The following is a 21995-nucleotide window of genomic DNA, read 5'->3' on the forward strand; positions in this document are numbered from 1 at the left end:
GTGACCAGATCTGAGAGTGCATTGGTATCCTCCCCACTGGATCCAATCCTGTCTCAGCAGATATCAGACCTGAATCTTTCTCCCAGCACCCAATTGGATTAACATCCAGATGATCATTTACCGTGTCCTTTGGTACAGGCATGTTGGGAAGGACTAACAATATTTTACTCTCCTTTCAAAAGAGAGGTGGAAATTGCCTGAACAACTGACTGCACAAAGTTGTGAGAAAAGCTATGAATTGTCACTTAGAGAGCCACAGGTTAATCTAGAATAATCAGCATGGATTTGTTAAGGAAAGTACTCCCTTGAATTTTTTTAAAAGATAGTGGGTAGAAGATGCTTTGATGTAGTGTACATGGACTTTGAAAAGGTCTGACATGTCATACTAGTCAGAAAAGTAGGATCTAAGGGCAGGTGGCAAGTTGCACACAAAATTCACTCAGTGGCATAGAGCAAAATATTCAGGCTGATGGGTGTGTCCTTTGAGCATCTTCTGAATGTGAGCATCAGTGGGGAGCAATTTGCAGTCCTTGAACTGAGTGACTTAATAGAAAGCTGTCAAGAGTCAATCTGATTACTGTGGGATTGCAGTCACACGTCATCTAGACCAGATAAGGAAGGCATATTTCCTTTCCTAAAGGACATTTTCTTAAACTAGATAGGTTGTTACAACAAGCAATGATATTTGTTATGGCTATCAATGAATACTCTCCTGAAGGAATGGGCGGATATGCTGACAGTATAAGATAGGCGAGTGTGGGAGGAACCCTTATAGAATATCTGCACCAGCATAGACTAGCTGGGCCTAACAGACTTTCTGTCCATTATATTTCATCTACAGTGGAGGCAATAGGAGATTGTACATGTTGTTTCAAGTATTTGAGAATCTAAAAGAGATATATTTCTCACATTTGTACACAATGTACAGTTTAACAAGAGATCTTAAAATCAGTCTCTTCGTACAGCAGAACTTGAATGCTGCTAGACTGAATTATATTTGCCATTTTTCTGCTCATTGATACCTTCCTGCTTTTGTCCTCACTAGCAACTATTTAGCCAAATTTAGAATCAGCTGCAAGCATTTTAATCATACCAAGCTACATTTATGTTTAAATCAGCAAGGGATTCGGTACTGATTGCTGAGTTGCCCTACTGGAAACAGCTTTTCAGACACAAACAAGGGAGTCAATGGTGTAGTGCTATGGTCAATGGACTCGTAATCCAGAGGGCCGGGCTAGTTATCTTGGCTATTGATTCAAATAAGCATTGGATTCAATTAATGGATTTGAAATATAGACATTTTTGAGTGTTCCTGAAGCTGCACTCACCCAGACAAGTGGACAGTATTCACTCTTGTGCATTGTAGATGAAACTTCAATGAGTATAAAAGCCAAATCATCATTCACACCCAATTCAACAAGTTTTCAGCTCTTTAAGAACTTAGTGAAGTGATTAAACTATTTTCTGGTCCAAATCCCACTGAGACGGGATTTCTCTCGGAGTTTATTATTTCTTTTGTAGAAGAATCTTGGCTTTGTATATTCTGGAAAATTTCCTGAAAAGAAGATTCTAATGTTTTCTGCTCAATCTTTGTCAAACATGACTGAACAGAGAGTTCTTTTTGGGTGTAATCCTGCAAGCACAAGGTTTTAGTTGGGCAAATTGTAGAAAAGGATATGTAATTGACTATGAAGAGGTGGAAAATCATCCATTTTGCTTGGGAAAAAGTGAGAAATCTCCATTTTGACGGCAAGAACACAGGAAGACCACTGTATAGCATTTCTACTTAACAGAATTAAAGGCTTTAAAAGAAGGAAAACAACACAATGTTGCTTTACTGCACAGTTTGAATGCCTTGAAGCAAGGAAAATAAAAACAGCATTGCTATTTACAGCAATAACTGGAATGAGTGGGTTATGTTATGAAGGAAGGTTGGTCTGGCTAAACTTGTACCTGTTAGGACTTAGAAGAGCAAGAGATGAGTTCATTGAAACATACAAAATCCTGGGGTTTTGACAGTGTCGATGTGGAGAAGATGTTTCTTCTTAGAGAAGAATCTAGTACCAGGGATCCCTGTTTAATACTAAGGAGCCACCAATTTTAAACAAGAGGAGAGGTGACTTTTCTGACAAGTGTTTGCATCTTTGGAACTCTCATCCTGAAGAGGCTTACAATCAAGCCAGCCATGAATGGAGCAGGCCTGTGGGGCTGAATGGCCTATGGCTGCCCTCTATTCACATGTTGAAACAAAACAGCATATAGCACCATTGAGATACTGCAGAATTGAAAAGCTTAAAAGAAAGAAAAATAAATAATCACATTAGGAAGACATGTAAGGAAAATAATGCTACCTGCAAGATTTAATATCAAAGTAGGCCCAAAATCAAGCATAGCATTGAAAACCTTGGAGAAAACGTTCCCGAAGATACAGAATTGATTTCAACTTAAATACATAATCATAAACGGAACAAGTAAATAGACACTATTGCATTCACAATGGCAATGCTGATGATGCTACAAATCAACATACTTTCTGCTGAAGATGTTCAACAAAAATTTTTTGACAAATACTAAAATTCTTGAAAGAACCAAAATTTGATGGAAGAGCTCCGCATCCAAAGGAATCCATAAAGAATTTCAATCATGATATCTATAGATCTGTTGAAAACTGTGACAATGGAGCATTGAAAACACAAGTCATAAGAGTTGGAATTGTTATTGGAATTATTGATGAGTCTTTGTCAGTTTTGATTCAGTCAAAAGAAGATTTGACTTTAGAGAAAGGTGTTTAAATTGTTCTGGAGGCAGCAACCAAGAAGAAATACAGACAAAAGGACAATCTTTTTATTGAAGAGCAACAGAACCCATCCACTTTGTGGTTTAAAAACACACATGGCAAGCTAAAATAAAGAGTTTTTCAAAGAACAAATACTAAGAGTCGGCATCAGTGCTGTGGATCATAAAAGCCTTACAAACACAAGCAGTGACCAGTTATGACAAAATAATGCTACATCTGGAGAAGTGCAAGTAACTTGTAGAGGCTGTGTAGAATTAGGATGAAGTTTCAAACCAGCAAAAGGTTAAAGGTTACTCATACAAAGACATTAATGTGATAGAACCTCCAGAATTAGAAAAGAAAATCCCAATACTATTTAGGGGAAATTGGGATCCAAACAACTTGAGTTTTAGATAACCTGTTTGTGTCAATGAGTGTCACCAATTTCAAATCTGACACAAGGGTGATGACCACTGCCCTGCCAGTTTGTATATCATGGAAGAAGAAACAGAAGTTACAGGCTACAGAGATAAAACTACAAAGTCCATGTGGCGTAACTCCCTAGAGTGTGATATTAGATTAGATTCCCTTTCAGTGTGGGAACAGGCCCTTTGGCCCAACTAGTCCACACCAGCCCTCCGAAGAGTAACCCACCCAGACCCATTCCCACTAACTAATGCACCTAACTGTACGGGAAATTTAGCATGACCAATTCACCTGACCTGCACATCTTTGGACTGTGGGAGGAAACCCACGCAGGGAGAATGTGCAAACTCCACACAGACAGTCGCCCGAGGCTGGAAACAAACCTGGGTCCCTGGCACTGTGAGGCAGCAGTGCTAACCACTGAGCCACCATGCCGCCCCATTACAAGGGAACCTGCAAAACAGTGTGTGAGATAGTGAGAGTGCATACATCATTCATAGTCAGGAAACATCATTCTTGAGCAAGATTTCATGTTTGCCCTCAACCTTGTTTAAAAGGATGAAGAAGTTGTACAGAACAGGAGTACCTTTGAGAAAGGTTACCATAAATTGTTCACAGAATTAGGGAAAACTTAATGCTAGATGCTGCATCATGTTAAAAGAAATTTATGTGTCTAGATACCCAGGAAGATTTCACATTCATTAATGAATCAAGTTCAGAAGCAAATTGAAGAAATAGCCAGATGGGGCATAATTTCTCTGGTGACAAAACCAATCAAATATGCATTGACCTAACACAGCTCAACACAGTGGATGATACACAGAAAAACAGCTGAGAGATATGATCAGAAGCTCCATACAGGTTTGAAATGCCTACAGGAAGATAGGCTTATCCTCAACAAGTGTGAATTTTCCAAGGAATCTATTCATTCCTTGGGACAGAATGTTGGCAAGAATGGAGTAATGCCAGGTCGACAGTAAATGAAGGTTGTTAATTAATGCCTCAGTCAGTTCATGATATACAAGGATTTCTAGGTATGGTAAATAATTGGTGAAATATTCTGCCTCATTTGGCAATAGCGACTGAATCCTTGAAGCAACTCCTCAGGAAGGCACAGGGAGGATACTGGGTCTCACATCAGGAGGATGCTTTCCAAAAGATCAAGGTCATCCTAACATCCACAGATGTCCCTGATCTACCACAATCCATCCTTTCCAACTTTCACAGCAGCTATGTTTCTGCTACAAAGTACAGAAGTAACGAGATGGTTGTTGGAAATCGGTATATTGTGCCTCCAGAGCATTGTCAGACTCTAAGAGACATTACATAGTTGTAAAGGTGGTAGCTCTCTGGTTATATGAGCATACAAAGAAATGTTCAGACATTGGTCTGAATGTGCTCAAGGAGATGGACCATAAACAATTGAGTTCCATAATAAATGATGAAGAGTGAACAAGGGTAACTCTACATGTACAGAGATTCTAATTCTGTCTCTCGAGGCTGGACAATGTGATAAAATATGTACAGGAAAAGCTACTAATGATGTTGGATACAGTCTCCAGAGTGAACATTTGACAGATTTACAACAAATGACAAGGAATTTCTTCATGAGATTGAATTGTATACTCATGCCACAGTGATATAGTAACCAGCAAGGTAAACATGCTCAATCAATTACAGTAGAAACAACAAAGGAAAGATTGAAAACTTATTAGTATTGGCCAGATCATATGCCAGTTGGTTGACCATGAATACCAATTCTGCTGGTGTTTGAAGAAAGGCCAGCCATTCCAGCCTCAGAGACAAGATATTCTGGACAAGTTACACCAAGGATATGTGAGGATTATCAAGTACAAAGCCAGGGCTGGGTTAAGTGTACGTTAGCCAGGGAACTTAAAGGAGAGTCAGCATGGATGCACAAAAAGGAAATCATGCTTGACAAATCTATTGAAATTTTTCAAAGATATAACTAATAGAATTGATAAAGGGAAACCAGTGAATGTGGTTTACTTGAACATTTAAATAAGATCCTACATAAGAGATTAGCATGTAAAATTAAAGCGCATGGGATTGTCTATAATTGACTGATATAGATAGAGAACTGGGAGAAAGTGAGGATTGCAGATACTGGAGATCACAGTCAAAACGTGTGGCACTGGAAAAGCACAGCCAGTCAGACAGCATCCAAAGAGCAGGAAAGTCGATGTTTCAAGCATAAGCTCTTCATCAGGAATGGACGGCGGTCAGAGTGGATGGTGGAGCAGATAGGTAGGAAGGAAAATGGACAGATAGGACAGTTCAAGAGGGCAGTGCTGAGTTGGAGGGTTGGATCTGGGACAAGGTGAGGGGAGGAGATTTGAGAAAACGGGTAAAATTGGCATTGATCCTGTGTGGTTGGAGCGTCCTAAGGCAGAAGATGAGGCTTTCTTCCTCCAGTCGTCAGGTGGCTAGGATTTGGCAGTGAAGGCGACTCAGGATTTGCATGTCCTTGGCAGAGTGGGAGGGGGAGTTGAAGTGGTCGGCCACGGGACGGTGGGGTTGTTTAATGTATGTGTCCCAGAGATGTTCTGTGAAACGTTCCGCAAGTTGGTGTCCTGTCTCTCCAATGTAGAGAAGACCACATTGAGAGCAACGGACGCAGCAGATAAAGTCTTTGGCGGTGCAGGAAAATTTCTGCTGGATATGGAAGGATCCGTCCTCACCTCCATCCAAGGCCCCAAAAGATTCTTTGGCTGTGCTCTTCCAGTGCCACACTTTTTGACATAGGGGACTGGCTAACAGACAGAAAACAAGCAATAGGAATAAATGGGTCATTTTCTGAGCAACAGCCAGTGACTAGTGAGGTACCATAGGAATCAATACTTAGACTCAAGATATTCACTGTATATATACTAATGATTTAGATGAGGGAGTTAAATGTAATGAATATAAGTTATCAGACAGCACAAAATTAACTGGGAGAATGAATGTTAGGAGGATGAAGAAAGCTTCTCTGTGATTTGGATGAGTTGAATACATGGACAAATGCATGACAGATGAAGTATAATGTGGTTGAATATGAGATTATCCATTTTGGTAGCAAAAACAGGAAAATGGATTATTATCAGATTGGAACAAATTGGGAAATGGAGAGGTGCAATGAGGGCTGGGAGTCTTCTACAGCAGTCACTGAAAATAAGCATGCAGGTGTATTCGACATGAAGAGGGCAAGTGGAATGTTGGCTTTCATAGCAAGAGGATAGCCATACAGGATGTCTTGCTGATAATTGTAAAAGTTGAAACTTTATTGCTGGAACAGCACAGCAGGTCAGGCAGCATCCAGGGCTTGCTGATAATTGTAAAAGCCATGGTGAGACCATACCTGGAGTATTGTCTGCAGTTTTTGTCTCCTTATCTGAGGAATAATGTTTTGGTTGTGGAGGGATTGCCACAAAGTTTTACCAGACTGACTCCTGGAATGGCAGGGTTGATATTGAAGGAAATGTGGATTGGTTAGAACAATATTTACTTGAGTTTAGAACAATGAGGGGGGATTTCTCACAAGCCTTTAAATTCCAATAGGACGAGACAGGGCAAATGTAGAAAGAATGTTCCCAAGGACCAGGGAGTCCAGAACCAAAAGTCACAGTCAAGGATATGGGGTTGGTCAATTTGGACTGAGATGAAGAGAAATTTCTTCATCCAGAGTGGTGAATCTTTGAAATTCTCTGCCACACAAAGCAGTTGAAGGAAAAACATTGAATGTTTTCAAGAAGGAGAAAGATATAGTTCTTCAAAATAAAGGGATCAAAGGGAATGGGGTGAAAGTGAGAGCACGGTACTAAGAAGGATAACCAGCTATGATTGTATTGAGTGGTGAAGCAGACTTGAGGGGCCAAATAGCCAACTCTTGTTCCTATTTTCTATGAAGGTGTGTACCTCATAGCTGACTGTAAAACTTACAGATAGCAAGAATGGATATCGCTTTCTGCTACTGCTTGGATCAGCTCAAGCTTCTTGCAAGAGAGAAGACTTTGAGGCAAACTATAGCAATTGTCTCCTATAAAGTGATTAGAACTTAATGAGTTAGTCTTAAAGAAAAACCGGCTCCAATTAGCCTATTATGTTTCGTGCATATATAAGTAGCCAATTTAGTGTGACTTGTGTAATAGAGTGCTGCAGTTGTGCATCTCAAGTTTAGCAGAGGAAGGAGAGACATACTTGGTTGCTTTCGCCTGAACAAGGCAGCTGATTGGTGAATAGGATTGGTGAGTATTTCTAGTCTTGTAAGTAATAATTGTCAGTTTGTTTTCAGGTCTCTAGTCTTTTTTTCTCTCCTTTTCTTATAAATTGCTTGATAGGTATAAGATTGATGCTGGTATATAAAAAAATACAAGATAGTGTAAAGAATGGAGATTCTTCAAATGATAATAGCAGTGATAGCAATGTGATTAATTAATAACAAATAAAATAGAGATAGCAAACTGGATGATAAATCGTATTTGCAGCGTGTGGGAGCTGCTGGATACCATATGATCGATTCTATCCAGAAATGTAGCAAGTATCTACAGCCCAAGCAACTTTAGATCCAAATTGAGGAGCTAGGGTCCGAACTGAGATACTGCACTACATCGGGCAGGGCTGAAGTCTAGGAAGCTGTCATACCTCTTAAACTTGGTCATTCAAACGTGTACTATGATCAAGAACAGGAAGGTGTGATTGTAGGTGAGGCAGGTATGGGGGCAGCTCTCAAGCAATCTTAGCCACTGCAATTATCCAACAATTACAAGATCTTGATAACTGAGTGAGGACTGGGACGAAGGTGAGGAAACTGGTCATTATACCTGAATACAGGGAGCTGTTCAAGTAGAGTGGACGAAATAGGAAAATGTAGTAGTGGTCAGGAATGGTAACATTAGGAGGATAGATAATGTTCTCTATACCTGTGAGCATGAGTTTGAAAGGCATGCTGCCTGCCCTGTGCCAGGGTTAAAGACTCCTTGTGGCCAGAGAGTAACATGGAGTAAGAGAGGAGTGATCCAGTTGTCATTGTCCACGTTGGTAATAATTACATTGTTAAAACTAGAAAGGAGGTGCTACACAGATTACTCATCTTTAGACTAGTCTCTTTCAGAACCCTGTCTAAGAGAATGCTACTCTTTCCACAATGCCCAGTATAGTCTTAACATCCTCTATACAGGCAGATTCTGCTGGTATTTCTGAAAAGAGAGACATGTTACTGGATCTCCTCGCCTTGCATGCTTTAGATAAACAAAAGCATGCCATATTTTGAATGACTGCAGCAATTTATACTGCAGGAGAAAAGTGTATTGATTGGTTGGCAAGTCAACTCTGTTTGGCTGAGGCATTACGTGGGAAAAGCAGCGGGGATTTGGAGGCACCTCATGCCCTCGGGTAATTCAAAAATACTGCAAGGCTCGAACGTAATCATTTCATTTTTGAGAACCAGTACTTAACACTAACTGATAATCTAATATTTCTGTTTGTGTGATTTTGCTGTGTGCAATTTGGCAGCCATGTTTTCTCCATTACCAAATTGACTACACTTCCAAATTTCATTGAATGGATAGGGAATGTTGAGAAAGCTGTCACAAAGAAGCAAGTTTTTGCTACTTGCTGCACTTTGCCCAGTAATCATACTGGGTTTATTTCAGAAAAGGCTAGATATTTAAAGACTTTTCAAATGACCTTGTTGCAGCTGGAGAATTATATCCAGGAGAATATGAAGGCCGAGATGGTTCAGATCCAGCAGACTGCCGTTCAGAATCACACAGCTACTATCCTGGAGATTGGTACCAATCTGCTGAGTCAGTCAGCAGAGCAAACACGCAGACTCACAGATGTGGAAACACAGGTAAGATCCCACTGGGGATGGCGGGAGTGAAATGTTGTTGATGGGGGGGGGGAGGGGGGAAGTGTTTGGGAGGAAGGATCAATCAGCTGCTGCAAGAGCTACAACATGCTTCAGAGCTTCATGCTTAAACTGGGCCAAAATAACACACACACACACTCTTTAGCACCTCATTCCAAATTAAATAAGAGCCTTAAAAAACATTCACTGGCAGAGATCACACAAGTCTGAGTGATTCTTGCAAATATGTCTCTGGTATCTTTATCTGGTTACAGCATATTGTAAGAATTTTGTTTAAGTTGGTTTGTGAGAGTGATCAGCCCAACTGGCACGGAAACAAAGCTGAGGAAAATGTCAATAAATAGTTTAAGATTGTGGGGATTCTAAAGCTGGTCCTGAAGGAACGGGTCGATTTTCATAGTCTTTGTGTTAACATGTAATACTCATCACATTTAGTCATTTATTTTTCAACTCTTTCTGTGTGGGTTGGGGTTGGTGGGGACTGGAATGGCGAGCTTGTTGTCAGAGATGAAGAAATGAAGAATTAACCCATAAATGTAAAAACTCCCACTTTAAGATGATGCCAAAGTGCCAGCAGGAACCGGGGTGGAAGGACTGTTGTTCTGAACTTTTTATTTCCTTATTTTTAAAATATTTTTTCCCTAAAAACTTATATTGAAGAATCTGTATCGAGGTACCATGTACCTAAAATGGTGCTGTTAGTGCGACTTGTAAACTCTTCACTGTACTCATTTGAGTACATGTGACAATAAAGCTAATTCAATTTAATGTAACATCAATCATTCTAACAAATAGCATTATATTTTCCATCTGAAGAACTCTCTGGGGTTGGTTGGTGACTAGAGGACAAACATTGAGGATGATTGACGAAAGAACTAGGGATTGAGATGAGGGGAAATAAAATGATCTAGGAGAAAGTGAGGACTGCAGATGCTGGAGATCAGAGCTTAAAACTGTGTTGCTGGAAGAGCGCAGCAGGTCAGGCAGCATCAAAAGAACAGGAGAATCGAAGTTTCGGGCATAAGCCCTTCTTCAGGAAATAAAATGATGCAATGATTTGGAATGAGCTCTCTGGAGGGACTCCGCTAACTGGCTCCCAGTTTCTCTTCCCTACACCCCTCACTGTTTTGGACTCCACCATCATGCCCTCCCACCATCATGCCACAACCCAGCAGCCTTAATTCCTGGGTAGCAGATACACACACTCTCACAGTTGCACATAGATGTACACACATGCACATACGCAGACAGATAGACACACACAGCCCAATCACACTCAATCATTAACCGTTTCAGAGTGTCACTCGTACAGACACCTAAAACATTCTTTCAGCCCGTGGATCAGTGTAGAGTTCCAGGTTTTTGCTGGATTTATGGTTTGAACTTTTCTGATGCAGCATTACCATTTCCAAATGACTTCCCAATCACCCATTAGAAATTCAATCTGGTGAGTATCCTTTATGAGCTTAGGATGTGAACACCTAAGACCATTCACGGAAATAAATTAACTGAATGCAGCCTGGGTTTATCCATACCCACTGAACACGTTTTCCTTTGTGTGCTGGGGGGGGGGGGGGGCGTCGCTGGGGAGTTGGGAATAGGATCCCTAACCCAGAAACACTGAGGTTAACACTCATAATGTCACATTTGGCTGAGTGATGGCAATGTTATGATGGAAATGCATATCCAGGATTGTAGAGTCTAAGTGTGTCTATTGAATAAAGATACAAGCCATCATGATCTAATTGAATGCCAGAACAGATTTGATGGGCTGAGCAGCCTCCTCCTATTCCAGTGTTCCTTGATCAGCTGTCACAATGCAAAAAATGTATAAAAGCTGTACATTCCTTGTCCAAATGGTAGCATAATGAACAACAATACAGGAATTTTGCCATGTTCTTTTTATCGCTGTTGATTATTAATTACTTTAAAAAGTTTCTGTGAATAACTGTTTCATTCTGACATGCTATTAAGAGAAAATAAGTAATTCACAGGAATAATGATTTATGAACTTACATTTAGGTCTTGAACCAAACCTCAAGACTCGAAATTCAGCTTTTGGAAAATTCCTTGTTTACATACAAGCTGGAGAAACAACTGATTCTTCAAACCAATGAGATCTACAAGCTGCATGATAAGAACAGGTAGGTTCCGTCGATCTGTGAGATTGAGTCATTGACACTGCACTGCTTGATGATAAGAGGCAGCTTACAAAGTTCCCATTTCTGAAAGAAAAGTGGGGAGAATCTCACACTAGGTAATAGCTCAAGAAGACTGATGGCAAATGAGCAATCCTCAATAATTGAGCAGGCTTCTGATTTGCCAACATAAGTTTTGCACGGAAAGGTTTCACCCTTGGGTTGACGACGGAAATCCTAATTTCTTCAGCAGAAAATGCTCATTTGTCATTGTACAGATCAGGCAATAATTGTTGCAAGTGGTGTGGATAGTTTGACCATTGTCAGCTTCCCTGAACTAAAATATATCTAGTTACATTATTACAGACTCAATCTGTACTCATTTGAGTACATGTGACAATAAAGCTAATTCAATTTAATGTAACAATCTGCGGTTGTCACATCATTAGGGCCAATGTTCTCCCAATTGCTTCTTGGAGTGCATGGGAGATTTATTTAGGTGTATGGTCTTTTAAAATTTTTTTGCACATCCATGCATATATCTTACAAAGGATTGAGCTGTGCATGAACTATACGGGCTTTTAGATTCCTGTGTAATGCATTAGTTGGAACTGGAGCCTAACAACCATTCAGCAAGCAGAAAGAAAAGCAAAAGTTTCCATTTCTATATAATTTTTCACAAATTTTGGATAGCTCAAAGAATTTGACAGCCAATGATATACTCCTGAAATGTTGGCACTGTTACAATGTAGGAAACACAGCAGCTAATTTTCACCCAACGAGATTCCACAAACAGCCATGTGTTCTATCCAGATAATTTCTTTAAAGATATAGGTTTAAACAGTACATGTTGACCCAGGGAGAACTCTGCAGCCCTTCTTTCATTAGTGCCATTGAATCTTTTACTACCTCAGAAGGCAGGTAGGAACTTATTTTAATAAATCATCAGAAAGACAGCACCTCTGACTGTGCAGCAGCTCTTCTGTCTTGCCATGCGAGTGTTAGCCTGGATTTTGAGGTTGGATATGAACCCACAACTCTCTGACTCACAGGAGAAGGTGGCACCAGTGACCCAGCAAAGGGAATACAGACGGTGGATAATAAGTCAATCAAGAAAATGCAAGTTATGAGGAGAGTCCAAGTTCTTTTTGTACAGGAATAGGATGGCTGATATAGAGAATATCCCTCATGTTTGAGAATGTCCAGAGAGTTAAATGCAACTTGCAATGCTATTGGGTATGAACCAGCTATGACATAATTCTCTCCAGCAGTAAGTAAAAGGGGTGTATTACAGCCAATACACCCCACATACACTGACACCATCCTCAGTTAAACTCAACCAGATGTTTAGCTCCATCATTGAATCACAGCACTGTATTACGGAGAAGGAGGACATTCAGCTGTCTGTGTCTGTGTCAGCTTTGCGAAAGTGCTATCCAATCAGTACCAGTTTCCAGCTCTTTTCCCAAAGGCTTGTACATTTTCCCTTTGAAATATTTATTCAGTTACCTGTTGAAAGTTATTATTGTATCTAAGTCCCTCCAGGACACCCATTCCAGATCATTGCATCATTTTATTTCCCCTCATTTCAATCCCTAGTTTTTTTGTCGATCATCCTCAATATTTGTCCTCCAACCAACCAACCCCAGAGAGTTCTTCAGATGGAAAGTATAATGCTATTCATTAGAATGAATAATGTTGCATTAAATTGGATTAGCTTTATTGTCACATGCATTCAAATGAGTAGTGAAAAATTTACAAGTCACACTTAACGGCACCATCTTAGTTACATGGTACCAAGGTACAGATTCTTCAATACAAGTTTTTGGGAAAAAAGAATTAAAAATTAAAGAGATAAAAAGTTCAGAACAACAGTCCTTCCACCCCAGTTCCTGATGGCACCTAGCCTCCAGTCTGCACTAAACCTTGACTCCAGACTGCCATGTTATTGACTAATTCCATAATGGAAGCTAAGAGGATTTTCAACCAGTCATTTGGGAGAAAAAGGGATGAGTGAAGTAACTTTGGACTGAGAGACCACAATGGTTCACTCTGAATCCATCCACACTAAATATTAAACAGATAGTGAAGTTATTTTATCCTGTACAGATTCACCTCAAAATTACAAGTCTGTCACATGCAGAATATCCCTAATGAACAGCCCTGACTTGTTCCACAACTTTGTTAGTAACTGTAAGGGGAAAGGTACAGGTGAAGGGAAAAAGGAACATATATCTTACAAAGGATTGAGTTGTGCATGAGCTACGTGGGGCTTTTAGGTTCCTGTGTAATGCATCCTGTACAGGTGAAGGGGGAAAGGAACATTCTAATTGAGTAAGCGAGGGAGGAGGAACATAAACCAGTTGGGCCAAGTGGCCTGTTTCTGTGCTGCGCAACAAATTTTCTTCCAATGAAGCACCAATTCTACCATTTGGAATTAACAAAAAAAAATTGGACAGTTTGAAGAGAAAACTTTAATTGGAACCTGAGACAGTTTTTATTTCTAGAACCCATTTGCGCAACCCGCACAGCACTTGATGCCATTAATCAATCTGTGCTTTGAGTTAATGAGCACTTCACAAGGGTAACAATACAGGAATGTTTGGCAGCCATGCTGAAATATTTCTGCTCACTTTGTCAGCATCCTCTGGTTACTTCTGTTTTAAATACCCTGGATGGAACATTGTTAACTCACTCTAAGCATAAAGAAACTGCACTTTGAGATTTCAGTGCAGTGGGGGGAAAAGCAGAGAAGGAGGTGGTCAGAATTCTAGTCTGAGGTTTCCTCGTCTGAGGTGTGAAGCTGACCACTTTATTGTTCCTGAATTGGTGACTGGGTGGAGGGAGCAGAGCAGAGTTAATCGAATTCTAGAGCTCAATGATGAAGAAATATTTAATGAAAAATTGCCTTTGAAAATCCCCAGGTTTTGAAAAATTACTTAGTTTTCTCAAAGAGGGAAATATGATACTTCTTCATTAAAGTTGGTTTGTTTCCAAGATCACTTAAGCAAGTTTGGGCATTATTTTGACAGATGAGAACTTTACTTACCAATGTCATTTCTAAATTCTGGATTGATATCAACTTTAAGAATCGTTGTTACTGTGGTATTCGATGTAGCTCTGGAACTTTCCTTTCTCAGCCCTAGTTTTCGTTATTCCCAATGATACATGACTAAAGCAAAAAGAATGCGGTGACTGAGAATTTAATATATTGCCTTGCATTTGAAGAAAGACTTCTATTTTTCAACCACATTTGCCACCTCAGGACATCCCAATGTTCCATATTACCAATGAAATACCTTTTTGAGGCATGTTACTATTGCAGTGTGGGAAATGCAGCAGCAAATGTGTTCACCATAAGTGCCCACAAACAGCAATATTAATAAACAGACAATCTGATTTAATGTTGATGGTTGGAATCAAGGTAAATTGGACAAAAAGCATCTGATGATTTTTTTTTGTTTGGAGAGATGTCTGAACCAGGGAAATTGATTGCCAACAATTTTGTGCTGATATAACATATAAAAAATGCAGTATCTTATTATGTTGCATGTTTCCATGTTAAGCACATATTTGTTTACATAGAAAGTAAACACATTGCTTTTTGGATGTTTACATATCTGAAAATTATAGGCCTTTAATAAAATTCCTTCTCTGTCAAGAGCTGACCATTGTAATGTTCCCTAAAGCTGTTTACCAGCACAGCATAGAACAGATTAAAGAAATATGCATTGAAATATGGCAATGTTATCTTCATTTAGGTTTCTTTTAAACTGTTCAGTTTCTTCAAGTTACGATGGAATTCCTGCCCCTCAGGTTTCATTGCAGATTATCTAACAACTATCAGTACAGATCCCACAAAACAGGATGTCAGTGCAGATCCCTTATTATGGGCTCTGTATCACATATCCATGCTGATCCCCTATTACAATCAACTATCAATATAGGTACCTCAGTACAGACTCCCTGCTCCAATCCCTCAGTATAGATCCCTAGTCTGGTCCCTCAGTAACGATCCTGGAAAAGCGCAGCAGGTCAGGCAGCATCCAAGGAGCAGGAGAATCGACGTTTCGGGCATGAGCCCTTCTTCAGGAATCCTGATTCCTGAAGAAGGGCTCATGCCCGAAACGTCGATTCTCCTGCTCCTTAGATGCTGCCTGACCTGCTGCGCTTTTCCAACAACACATTTTCAGCTCTGATCTTCAGCATCTGCAGTCCTCACTTTCTCCTGAGTACAATCCCTCAATACAGACTCCCTAGTACGATCCCTCAGTATAGACTCCCATTTTAACTATTAGTACGGTGCCTCAGTACAAACTCCTTATCAACTATCAGTACGGGTACACGTTACAGGCTCTTGATATTACAGACTCCCTATCAAGCATCAGAGCCGATCCCTCATTTCTAGCTCTTTTATTTTCATTTGCCATTGTTCAGGCTAGGAATCCAGCCAGCTGAAAAATAATCAGCATTTTTCCTTCTCTTTGTAATTCTCCTGTACCAATTCTAAACTCCGATAAAGCTGATTTGATCTGTTGCCTGTCTCCACATCTGTTGTGCAATGAAAGTGCTAATTTAAACCTTGAGGTGGTGAGACAATGTGATTTGTTATTCATCCAGGGTCATATTACATATTCTCAGGACTCCTCTGTAGACCGCAGTCTAGTAAAATCCAAATGTGTATTGAAATTTATAAAGAGCCATGTCTGCAGAATATTTGCACGCTGAATTAATAATGTAAATTACTCCACAATATATGCATACAAAGACAGTGTACTTGCACTGGACAGAGAGTTAACTCATCCTTGTTATATTGCAGTAAACAGCGGTCTTAAAATTGTATAAATTACTAATGTTTTGTGTTCAATAAACTTGTCAACTTGCCTGTCACCTGTACCTTGTTGTGAATTGAATTGAATTGAATTTATTGTCACATGTACCAAAGCACAGTGAAAAGCTTTGTCTTGCGAGCAATACAGGCAGAGCACAGAGTTAAATAGCATAGATAAGTAAATAGGTAAACAGCAGCAAAAACAAAAACACAGATACAGGCGAATGTTAGGAGTTTGTGAAGTCAAATGTCTCAAGTCTATCCTATACTAAATTGCATATTAGCTCCATATTAAATGAGGGGTTAAAGTGAGGCTCCATGCCCTTTCTCAGGTAAATGATCTCATGGCATATATCTTGAGGAAGAACAGAGAGTTCTCCCTGGTGTCCCAGCCAATATTTATCCCTCAACCAACATCACTAAAACAAAATTAGCTGGTTATGAATTGCATTGCTGTTTATGGGATCTTGCAGTGTTCACTGCTGTGTTTCCTACATTACAACAGTAACAACACTTGAAAAAGTACTTAATTGGCTCTAAAGGATTTGGGAACTCCAGTGGAGGTGATGAAAGGTGCTATACAAATGCAAAATCTTGCTTTTTTTCAATCCTTCTAATCTCCACTTCCTCAGCTTTCTGGAACAGAAACTTCTAGAAATGGAAGGCCGACGTAAAGAGGAGGTCGAGACGCTGAGGCAGGAGAGGAGCAGCCTCCAAGACCTGGTCCTCCGTCAGAGCCGGGTCATCGATGAGCTAGAGGCAAGATTGAACCGAGCTACTGTCAACAACACCAGCTTGCAGAGACAACAGCAAGAGCTGGCAGACATGGTGCAGAATCTTCTGAAACTGGTGTCACAAGGAGGAGGAGGTGAGCGAATGCTCTAAGTAGTCACTCAGGAAGCACGTGGTTCCTCAAAAGAAAGAGTCAGACTGAGAGCCGAGCCCTCAGAGATGGTTGGAGAGAGACATCCAGCCAATGCGTCTGAGTGCAACATCCCTTGTTGTATGTCTATGGTAGGACTTGTCCTGTTTTCAACATGGGAATCAGATAAAAACAAGGCTGGTCCAAGAACTGTAAGGATCATACCTGGCAGAAGGTATGGACAGGATGGGGCTTTATTCTTTTGAAAGGAGGAGGCAGAGGGCTGACCTAAAATGTATAATATTATTAATGGCTTTGATGGATCAGATACAGAGTGTGGATCAACTTGGGTAAAGATTTAAACTTGGGGCTCTCAGCTTAAGATAGTCACTAAGTAATTGAAATCAGGAATAAAAACATATTTTCCAAAAGATTCATAAGAAAGTCGATCTCACTACCATGAGTGGTTGAAGTGAACAGTGCATGGAAAAGGAGGCTAGATAAGCATAGGAGGGAGAGGGGAATAGAGGACGAGAAAGTTATATTTTGGATGAGGACGTTTCACAGGAGGCTCGAATGGAACATAAACAGTATCATGGACCTATGTAATGCTAAATTGATGCTCCTCTTTATATTTTTCTTTTCACTTCTTCCTCCATTATCCTGCACAGCTCACAACAATTCCATCTGGGAGACCAAGGCAGTCAGCTCCATTTTGTGAGCTCTGATTAATTAATCTCCAACGCCAGTTTCTACAGGGAATAAGCAAATGCTGTCTTGTTTGCTATCTTCCTGGAGAACATCTTGGCTTCCTCTTTGCAGTCGTGCCTTGAGGTGGAGAATTGTGATGCTGTCAATTCCATTCTGAATATTAAACATATAAGGAATAAAACCTTTCTTTGGGAAGTTTTGCAGTATTACTCTATTAATGTTCATCAAATGTACACTTCTATAGTGACCATCACAGCCAAAGAAATACTCGTTGAAGCATAATCAGTGTTGTAATGTAGGAAACATGACAATTAGTTAGTGCACAGCAAGATCCCACAGATAGCAATGTTATAAATGCCAGTCAACCTGTTTTTGTTCAGTGATGTTGATTTAAGAGATAAATATTGATAGGGTGCGGAGGCTAATTCTGCTGTCCTTTTTTAAAGTATTAACTGTGGGATCTTTTACACCCAGCTGAGAAGGCAGCTGAGTGGCTCGAATTAATGTCCCATCTGAAAGTCAACAACTCTAATGGTGTGACACTTCCTCAGCACAAACCCTCTGAAAGTGTAGAGTTCCCTCAGTACTGTACTGACCCTCTGAAAATGTAACACTCCCTCAGTACTGACCCTCTAACAGTGTAGCACTTCTTCACAACTGATGCTCTGACAGTGCAGCACTCCCTTAGTACTGACTCTCTGAAAATGTAATAATCCCTCAGTACTGACCTTTGGACAGTGCAATGATTCCTCAATACTGACCCTCTGACAATGTAACACTCCCTCAGCACTGACTGCCTGACAGTGCACCACTCCTCAGTACTAACCCTCTGTCAGTGTAGCACTCCCTCAGTACTAACCTTCTGTCAGTGTAGCACTCCCTCAGTACTAATTCTGATGCAACAGTATTCCCTGAGTACTGACCATCTAAGAGTACAGCGCTCCCTCAGCACTGATCAGTGAAGCACTGCCGCTAATGCAGTTGACTCAGCGTCCAACCCAGACCCCCATAATCAGTGCCATAGCAACATTATTCTTGTTTGCCTCTAAGAGAATTCTGCTGTAAAACCAATATACTGTTCTCCCTGTCACACAATTGAGTCATGGTATATGAATTTCAGTGCTGGTGTGATGTCAGTTATGTAAGTCATACATCCCAAAGTCTGGAGGATTACATCAAACAGCATATCCCTTCAAATGTTCACAACAAATACGATATTGACTGTACACAGCCAGCCTATGTAAAGCATACAACATAATGTCAATCATTAGGTGTGATTTGGCAATTGAATAATATATCTACTACAGAATCTTGAGTGTTTGAAGAATTATTCTGTCAACCAATTTAAGATTGTTAGTTGAGATTTCAGCACTTGGAAAGTGTGCTCTGGAAGTTACATATCTTAATACACAGTGCCCTTTTCTTTGAAGATAGGAAGAACATACACATTGCACCCATTTCAACGCAACAAAATAGTTGAAAGCCATTTTCTGGCTCATCTCTCAGAGTAATGCCTTGACCAGTCCGAGCCAACCTGTCTTGTTTAAAATTTAACCAAATCTTTGCTGTTAACTGTCAATTAACATTAACTGGTTCATCTCCAATAAACAGAGAACACTTGCAAACCATTCATCTCCTTCATAGAGCATAAATATTGTTTTCCTTTTGGTATTTCCTTCAACTTTCCTGTTATCCAGACATGTATTGGTCTCTAGTTTCATGCTTTAACTCGCCAGAGTTCAATTTAACATTTATAGCGAATAAACAGAAGTATCCAAGGAAAATTGAAAATAAACATTAACTTTTTGAACAACATGTGACTGTCCTCCCATGTTTGTACATTGCAGTGGCCTGAAGCTTATGTTTTAGCTCCTAGAGACTCTGCTGTAGCAAGCCCTGTTTCAATGTTTGGTTTCCAATTACAAACCTTTAAATTTTATTTTTGGTCCCAATCGGAAACTCTTCTCTCGCATCTTTCAGTTTTCGGTTCTTCTAGTGAATAGTTTGTAACCTGCAGTCAGACAATCTCAAGTGTAACTTCACTGATATCAGTGTTTGATCTTGGTTAAACATTTTCTGTGGTAACTTGAGTCTTTTTATTTTCTGTTGGGTTTCAGTCCTGATTAAGCATTTGCATCAGAAATCTTGTTTCCTGAATTTCCTGTTTTCTTTTGTGTTTTCACTCATTGTTTATTTGCCCAGTATGAGATAACTTGAAAGGTGACTGAACATTTCAATCCAGGATGAGTACCCAGTGAGTGACATGTACCTGTTCTCCATATTGCTCTTATTGCCTCCATTGAATTGCTTGAAGAACAGAGTGTCTTCTACACATTCCAAGTAGCCTCCTAAGTATGGAGTCAGTGCAGCTGCCACGATCCAATGATCAAAGTGACAACTATAACATTCAGTTTCCATTGTAGCCTGAGTGGCAGGCTTAGAACACATGAGCTGGGAGGGTAATATGAGCCGCCCCTGATCTCTGACTATCCCATTGCAGATTTTTGATGGGCAGAGTAGTGATGACAGATGAAACTCAATGTTCTCCTGCTTGTCACCTTGCACCTGCTCTGGTTCCACTTAAAGGTCATCGGGTGATGCGTTGATCCCAAGCAGTACACCTGGAGTTTCTCGGGAATGCTTTCAAACATCTTGTCTTTGCCGCTGTGCAATTGCAGCGGCCAATCCTAGACCAGGGGGAGAGTTTACCTGTAAGCTTTGCCAGCTTTCCCATACTTGGAAGGACATTTGAAGGGAATTGCAGCAGTCTAAAAATGCAACTGTGTTTGCCTTCTTAATTAAATCCAATTTCAGGGCTCAGCCCACAGCCTATGCCATTTTAAGTGATGAGGAGGCACGGTGGCACAGTGGTTAGCACTGCTGCCTCACAGCGCCAGAGACCTGGGTTCAATTCCTGCCTCAGGCAACTCTGTGTGGAGTTTGCACATTCTCCCCGTGTCTGTGTGGGTTTCCACTGGGTGCTCTGGTTTCCTCCCACAATCCAAAGATGTGCAGGTTAGGTGAATTGGCCATGCTGAATTGCCCATAGTGTTAGGTGAAGGGGTAAATGTAGGGGAATGGGTCTGGGTGGGTTGCTCTTCGGAGGGTTGGTGTGGACTTGAAGGACCTGTTTCCACTCTGTAAGTAATCTAATCTAAAAAAAAGATACAAATTGTGGCAAATATTGTTTAAAAACTTCATTATTTCCTAAGGCAATCAATTTAATTAAAAAGGCTCTGATTATCCATGATAGCTTATGATGAGTGCACAGGAAATGATACCATAGTCGTAATGTCACTGGTCAAGTAATAGTGAACCCCAGGCACGTGCTCTGAGGCTTTGGGCTCAAATTCCACCATGAACCCTAATGATAGTGACTATGAATCTATCGTTGATAGTCGTAGAAACCCATTCAGTTCACTAATGTCTTTTCAGGGAAGGAAATCTACTATCCTTACCCAATCCAGTATGCCTCCAGATCCACAACTATTTGGTTGACTCTTAACTGCTGTCTGAAATGGCCCAACGGACTACTCAGTTTGAGACAATTAGATCAATAAATGTTGACTTTGTTTGTGATGTCTACATCCAATGAAAGAATAAAACAAAACTCTCTGGTTTGTCTGGTTGAAAGTTGGCACCTCTGATCGTGCAGCTGTCCCCCGTTACCCCCCTAGGAGTGTCACCCTGAAATACGTGCTTGCGTCTCCAACTTGGGACTTGAATTAGCAACCTTCTGACTTAAAGATGTGCGTGTTATCCCCGACCTTAATATCGTAACAGGGACCCCAGTTTGTGTTTCTTGTTCGATACTCATCCCTCTTCCTAACTCAGGGGTGCTGGAGACAATCCTGTGGCATCTATTTGCAATTCTGAGAGCAGCTAATGCCACTCAATTGTCTGAGTTATTCCTGTGACACAACGACCCAAAGTCCCTAGTGCTTTTAGGTCAAGGGAGGCCAGTAGTGAAACACAGAAAATCATTGTCAATGAGCCCATTTAAAGAAATCACCCCATAGCTGAGATTCAATAACATACTTGTCAGGTCCGTGGCAGTAGGCCTTTCCCTATTATCACACTGGCAGGTATAATGGGGCCAAGTCTGACAGAGATGTGGCTGCAGCAAATGCAAATTATAATTTGATGGATTTATTCCAAGTTCTTCAAGTCATTTTGCTTTAGAATCAGAGGTGGAGTGGTGAGTTGGCATGGAGACAATAGACAATAGACAATAGGTGCAGGAGTAGGCCATTCAGCCCTTCGAGCCTGCACCGCCATTCAATATGATCATGGCTGATCATTCCTATTCAGTATCCTCTTCCTGCCTTATCTCCATAACCCTTGATTCCACTATCTTTGAGAGCTCTATCCAACTCTTT

At 40.5% G+C, this 21995-nt stretch overlaps 1 protein-coding gene across 2 annotated transcripts in view; it reads left to right on the forward strand.

The window, feature by feature from the left end:
* Positions 1–21995, forward strand: part of angpt1 (angiopoietin 1) — a 202794-nt gene that overhangs the window by 120863 nt on the left and 59936 nt on the right. For both annotated transcript variants that reach the window (XM_043688739.1, XM_043688740.1), the window contains 3 exons: positions 8901–9056; positions 11097–11218; positions 16676–16911. In XM_043688739.1, coding sequence (XP_043544674.1) covers positions 8901–9056; positions 11097–11218; positions 16676–16911 — 514 coding nt within the window. The remainder of the gene's footprint in view (positions 1–8900; positions 9057–11096; positions 11219–16675; positions 16912–21995) is intronic.

This window comes from Chiloscyllium plagiosum, chromosome 4 (genome assembly GCF_004010195.1).
Source record: "Chiloscyllium plagiosum isolate BGI_BamShark_2017 chromosome 4, ASM401019v2, whole genome shotgun sequence".
Taxonomy (NCBI): Eukaryota; Metazoa; Chordata; class Chondrichthyes; order Orectolobiformes; family Hemiscylliidae; genus Chiloscyllium; species Chiloscyllium plagiosum.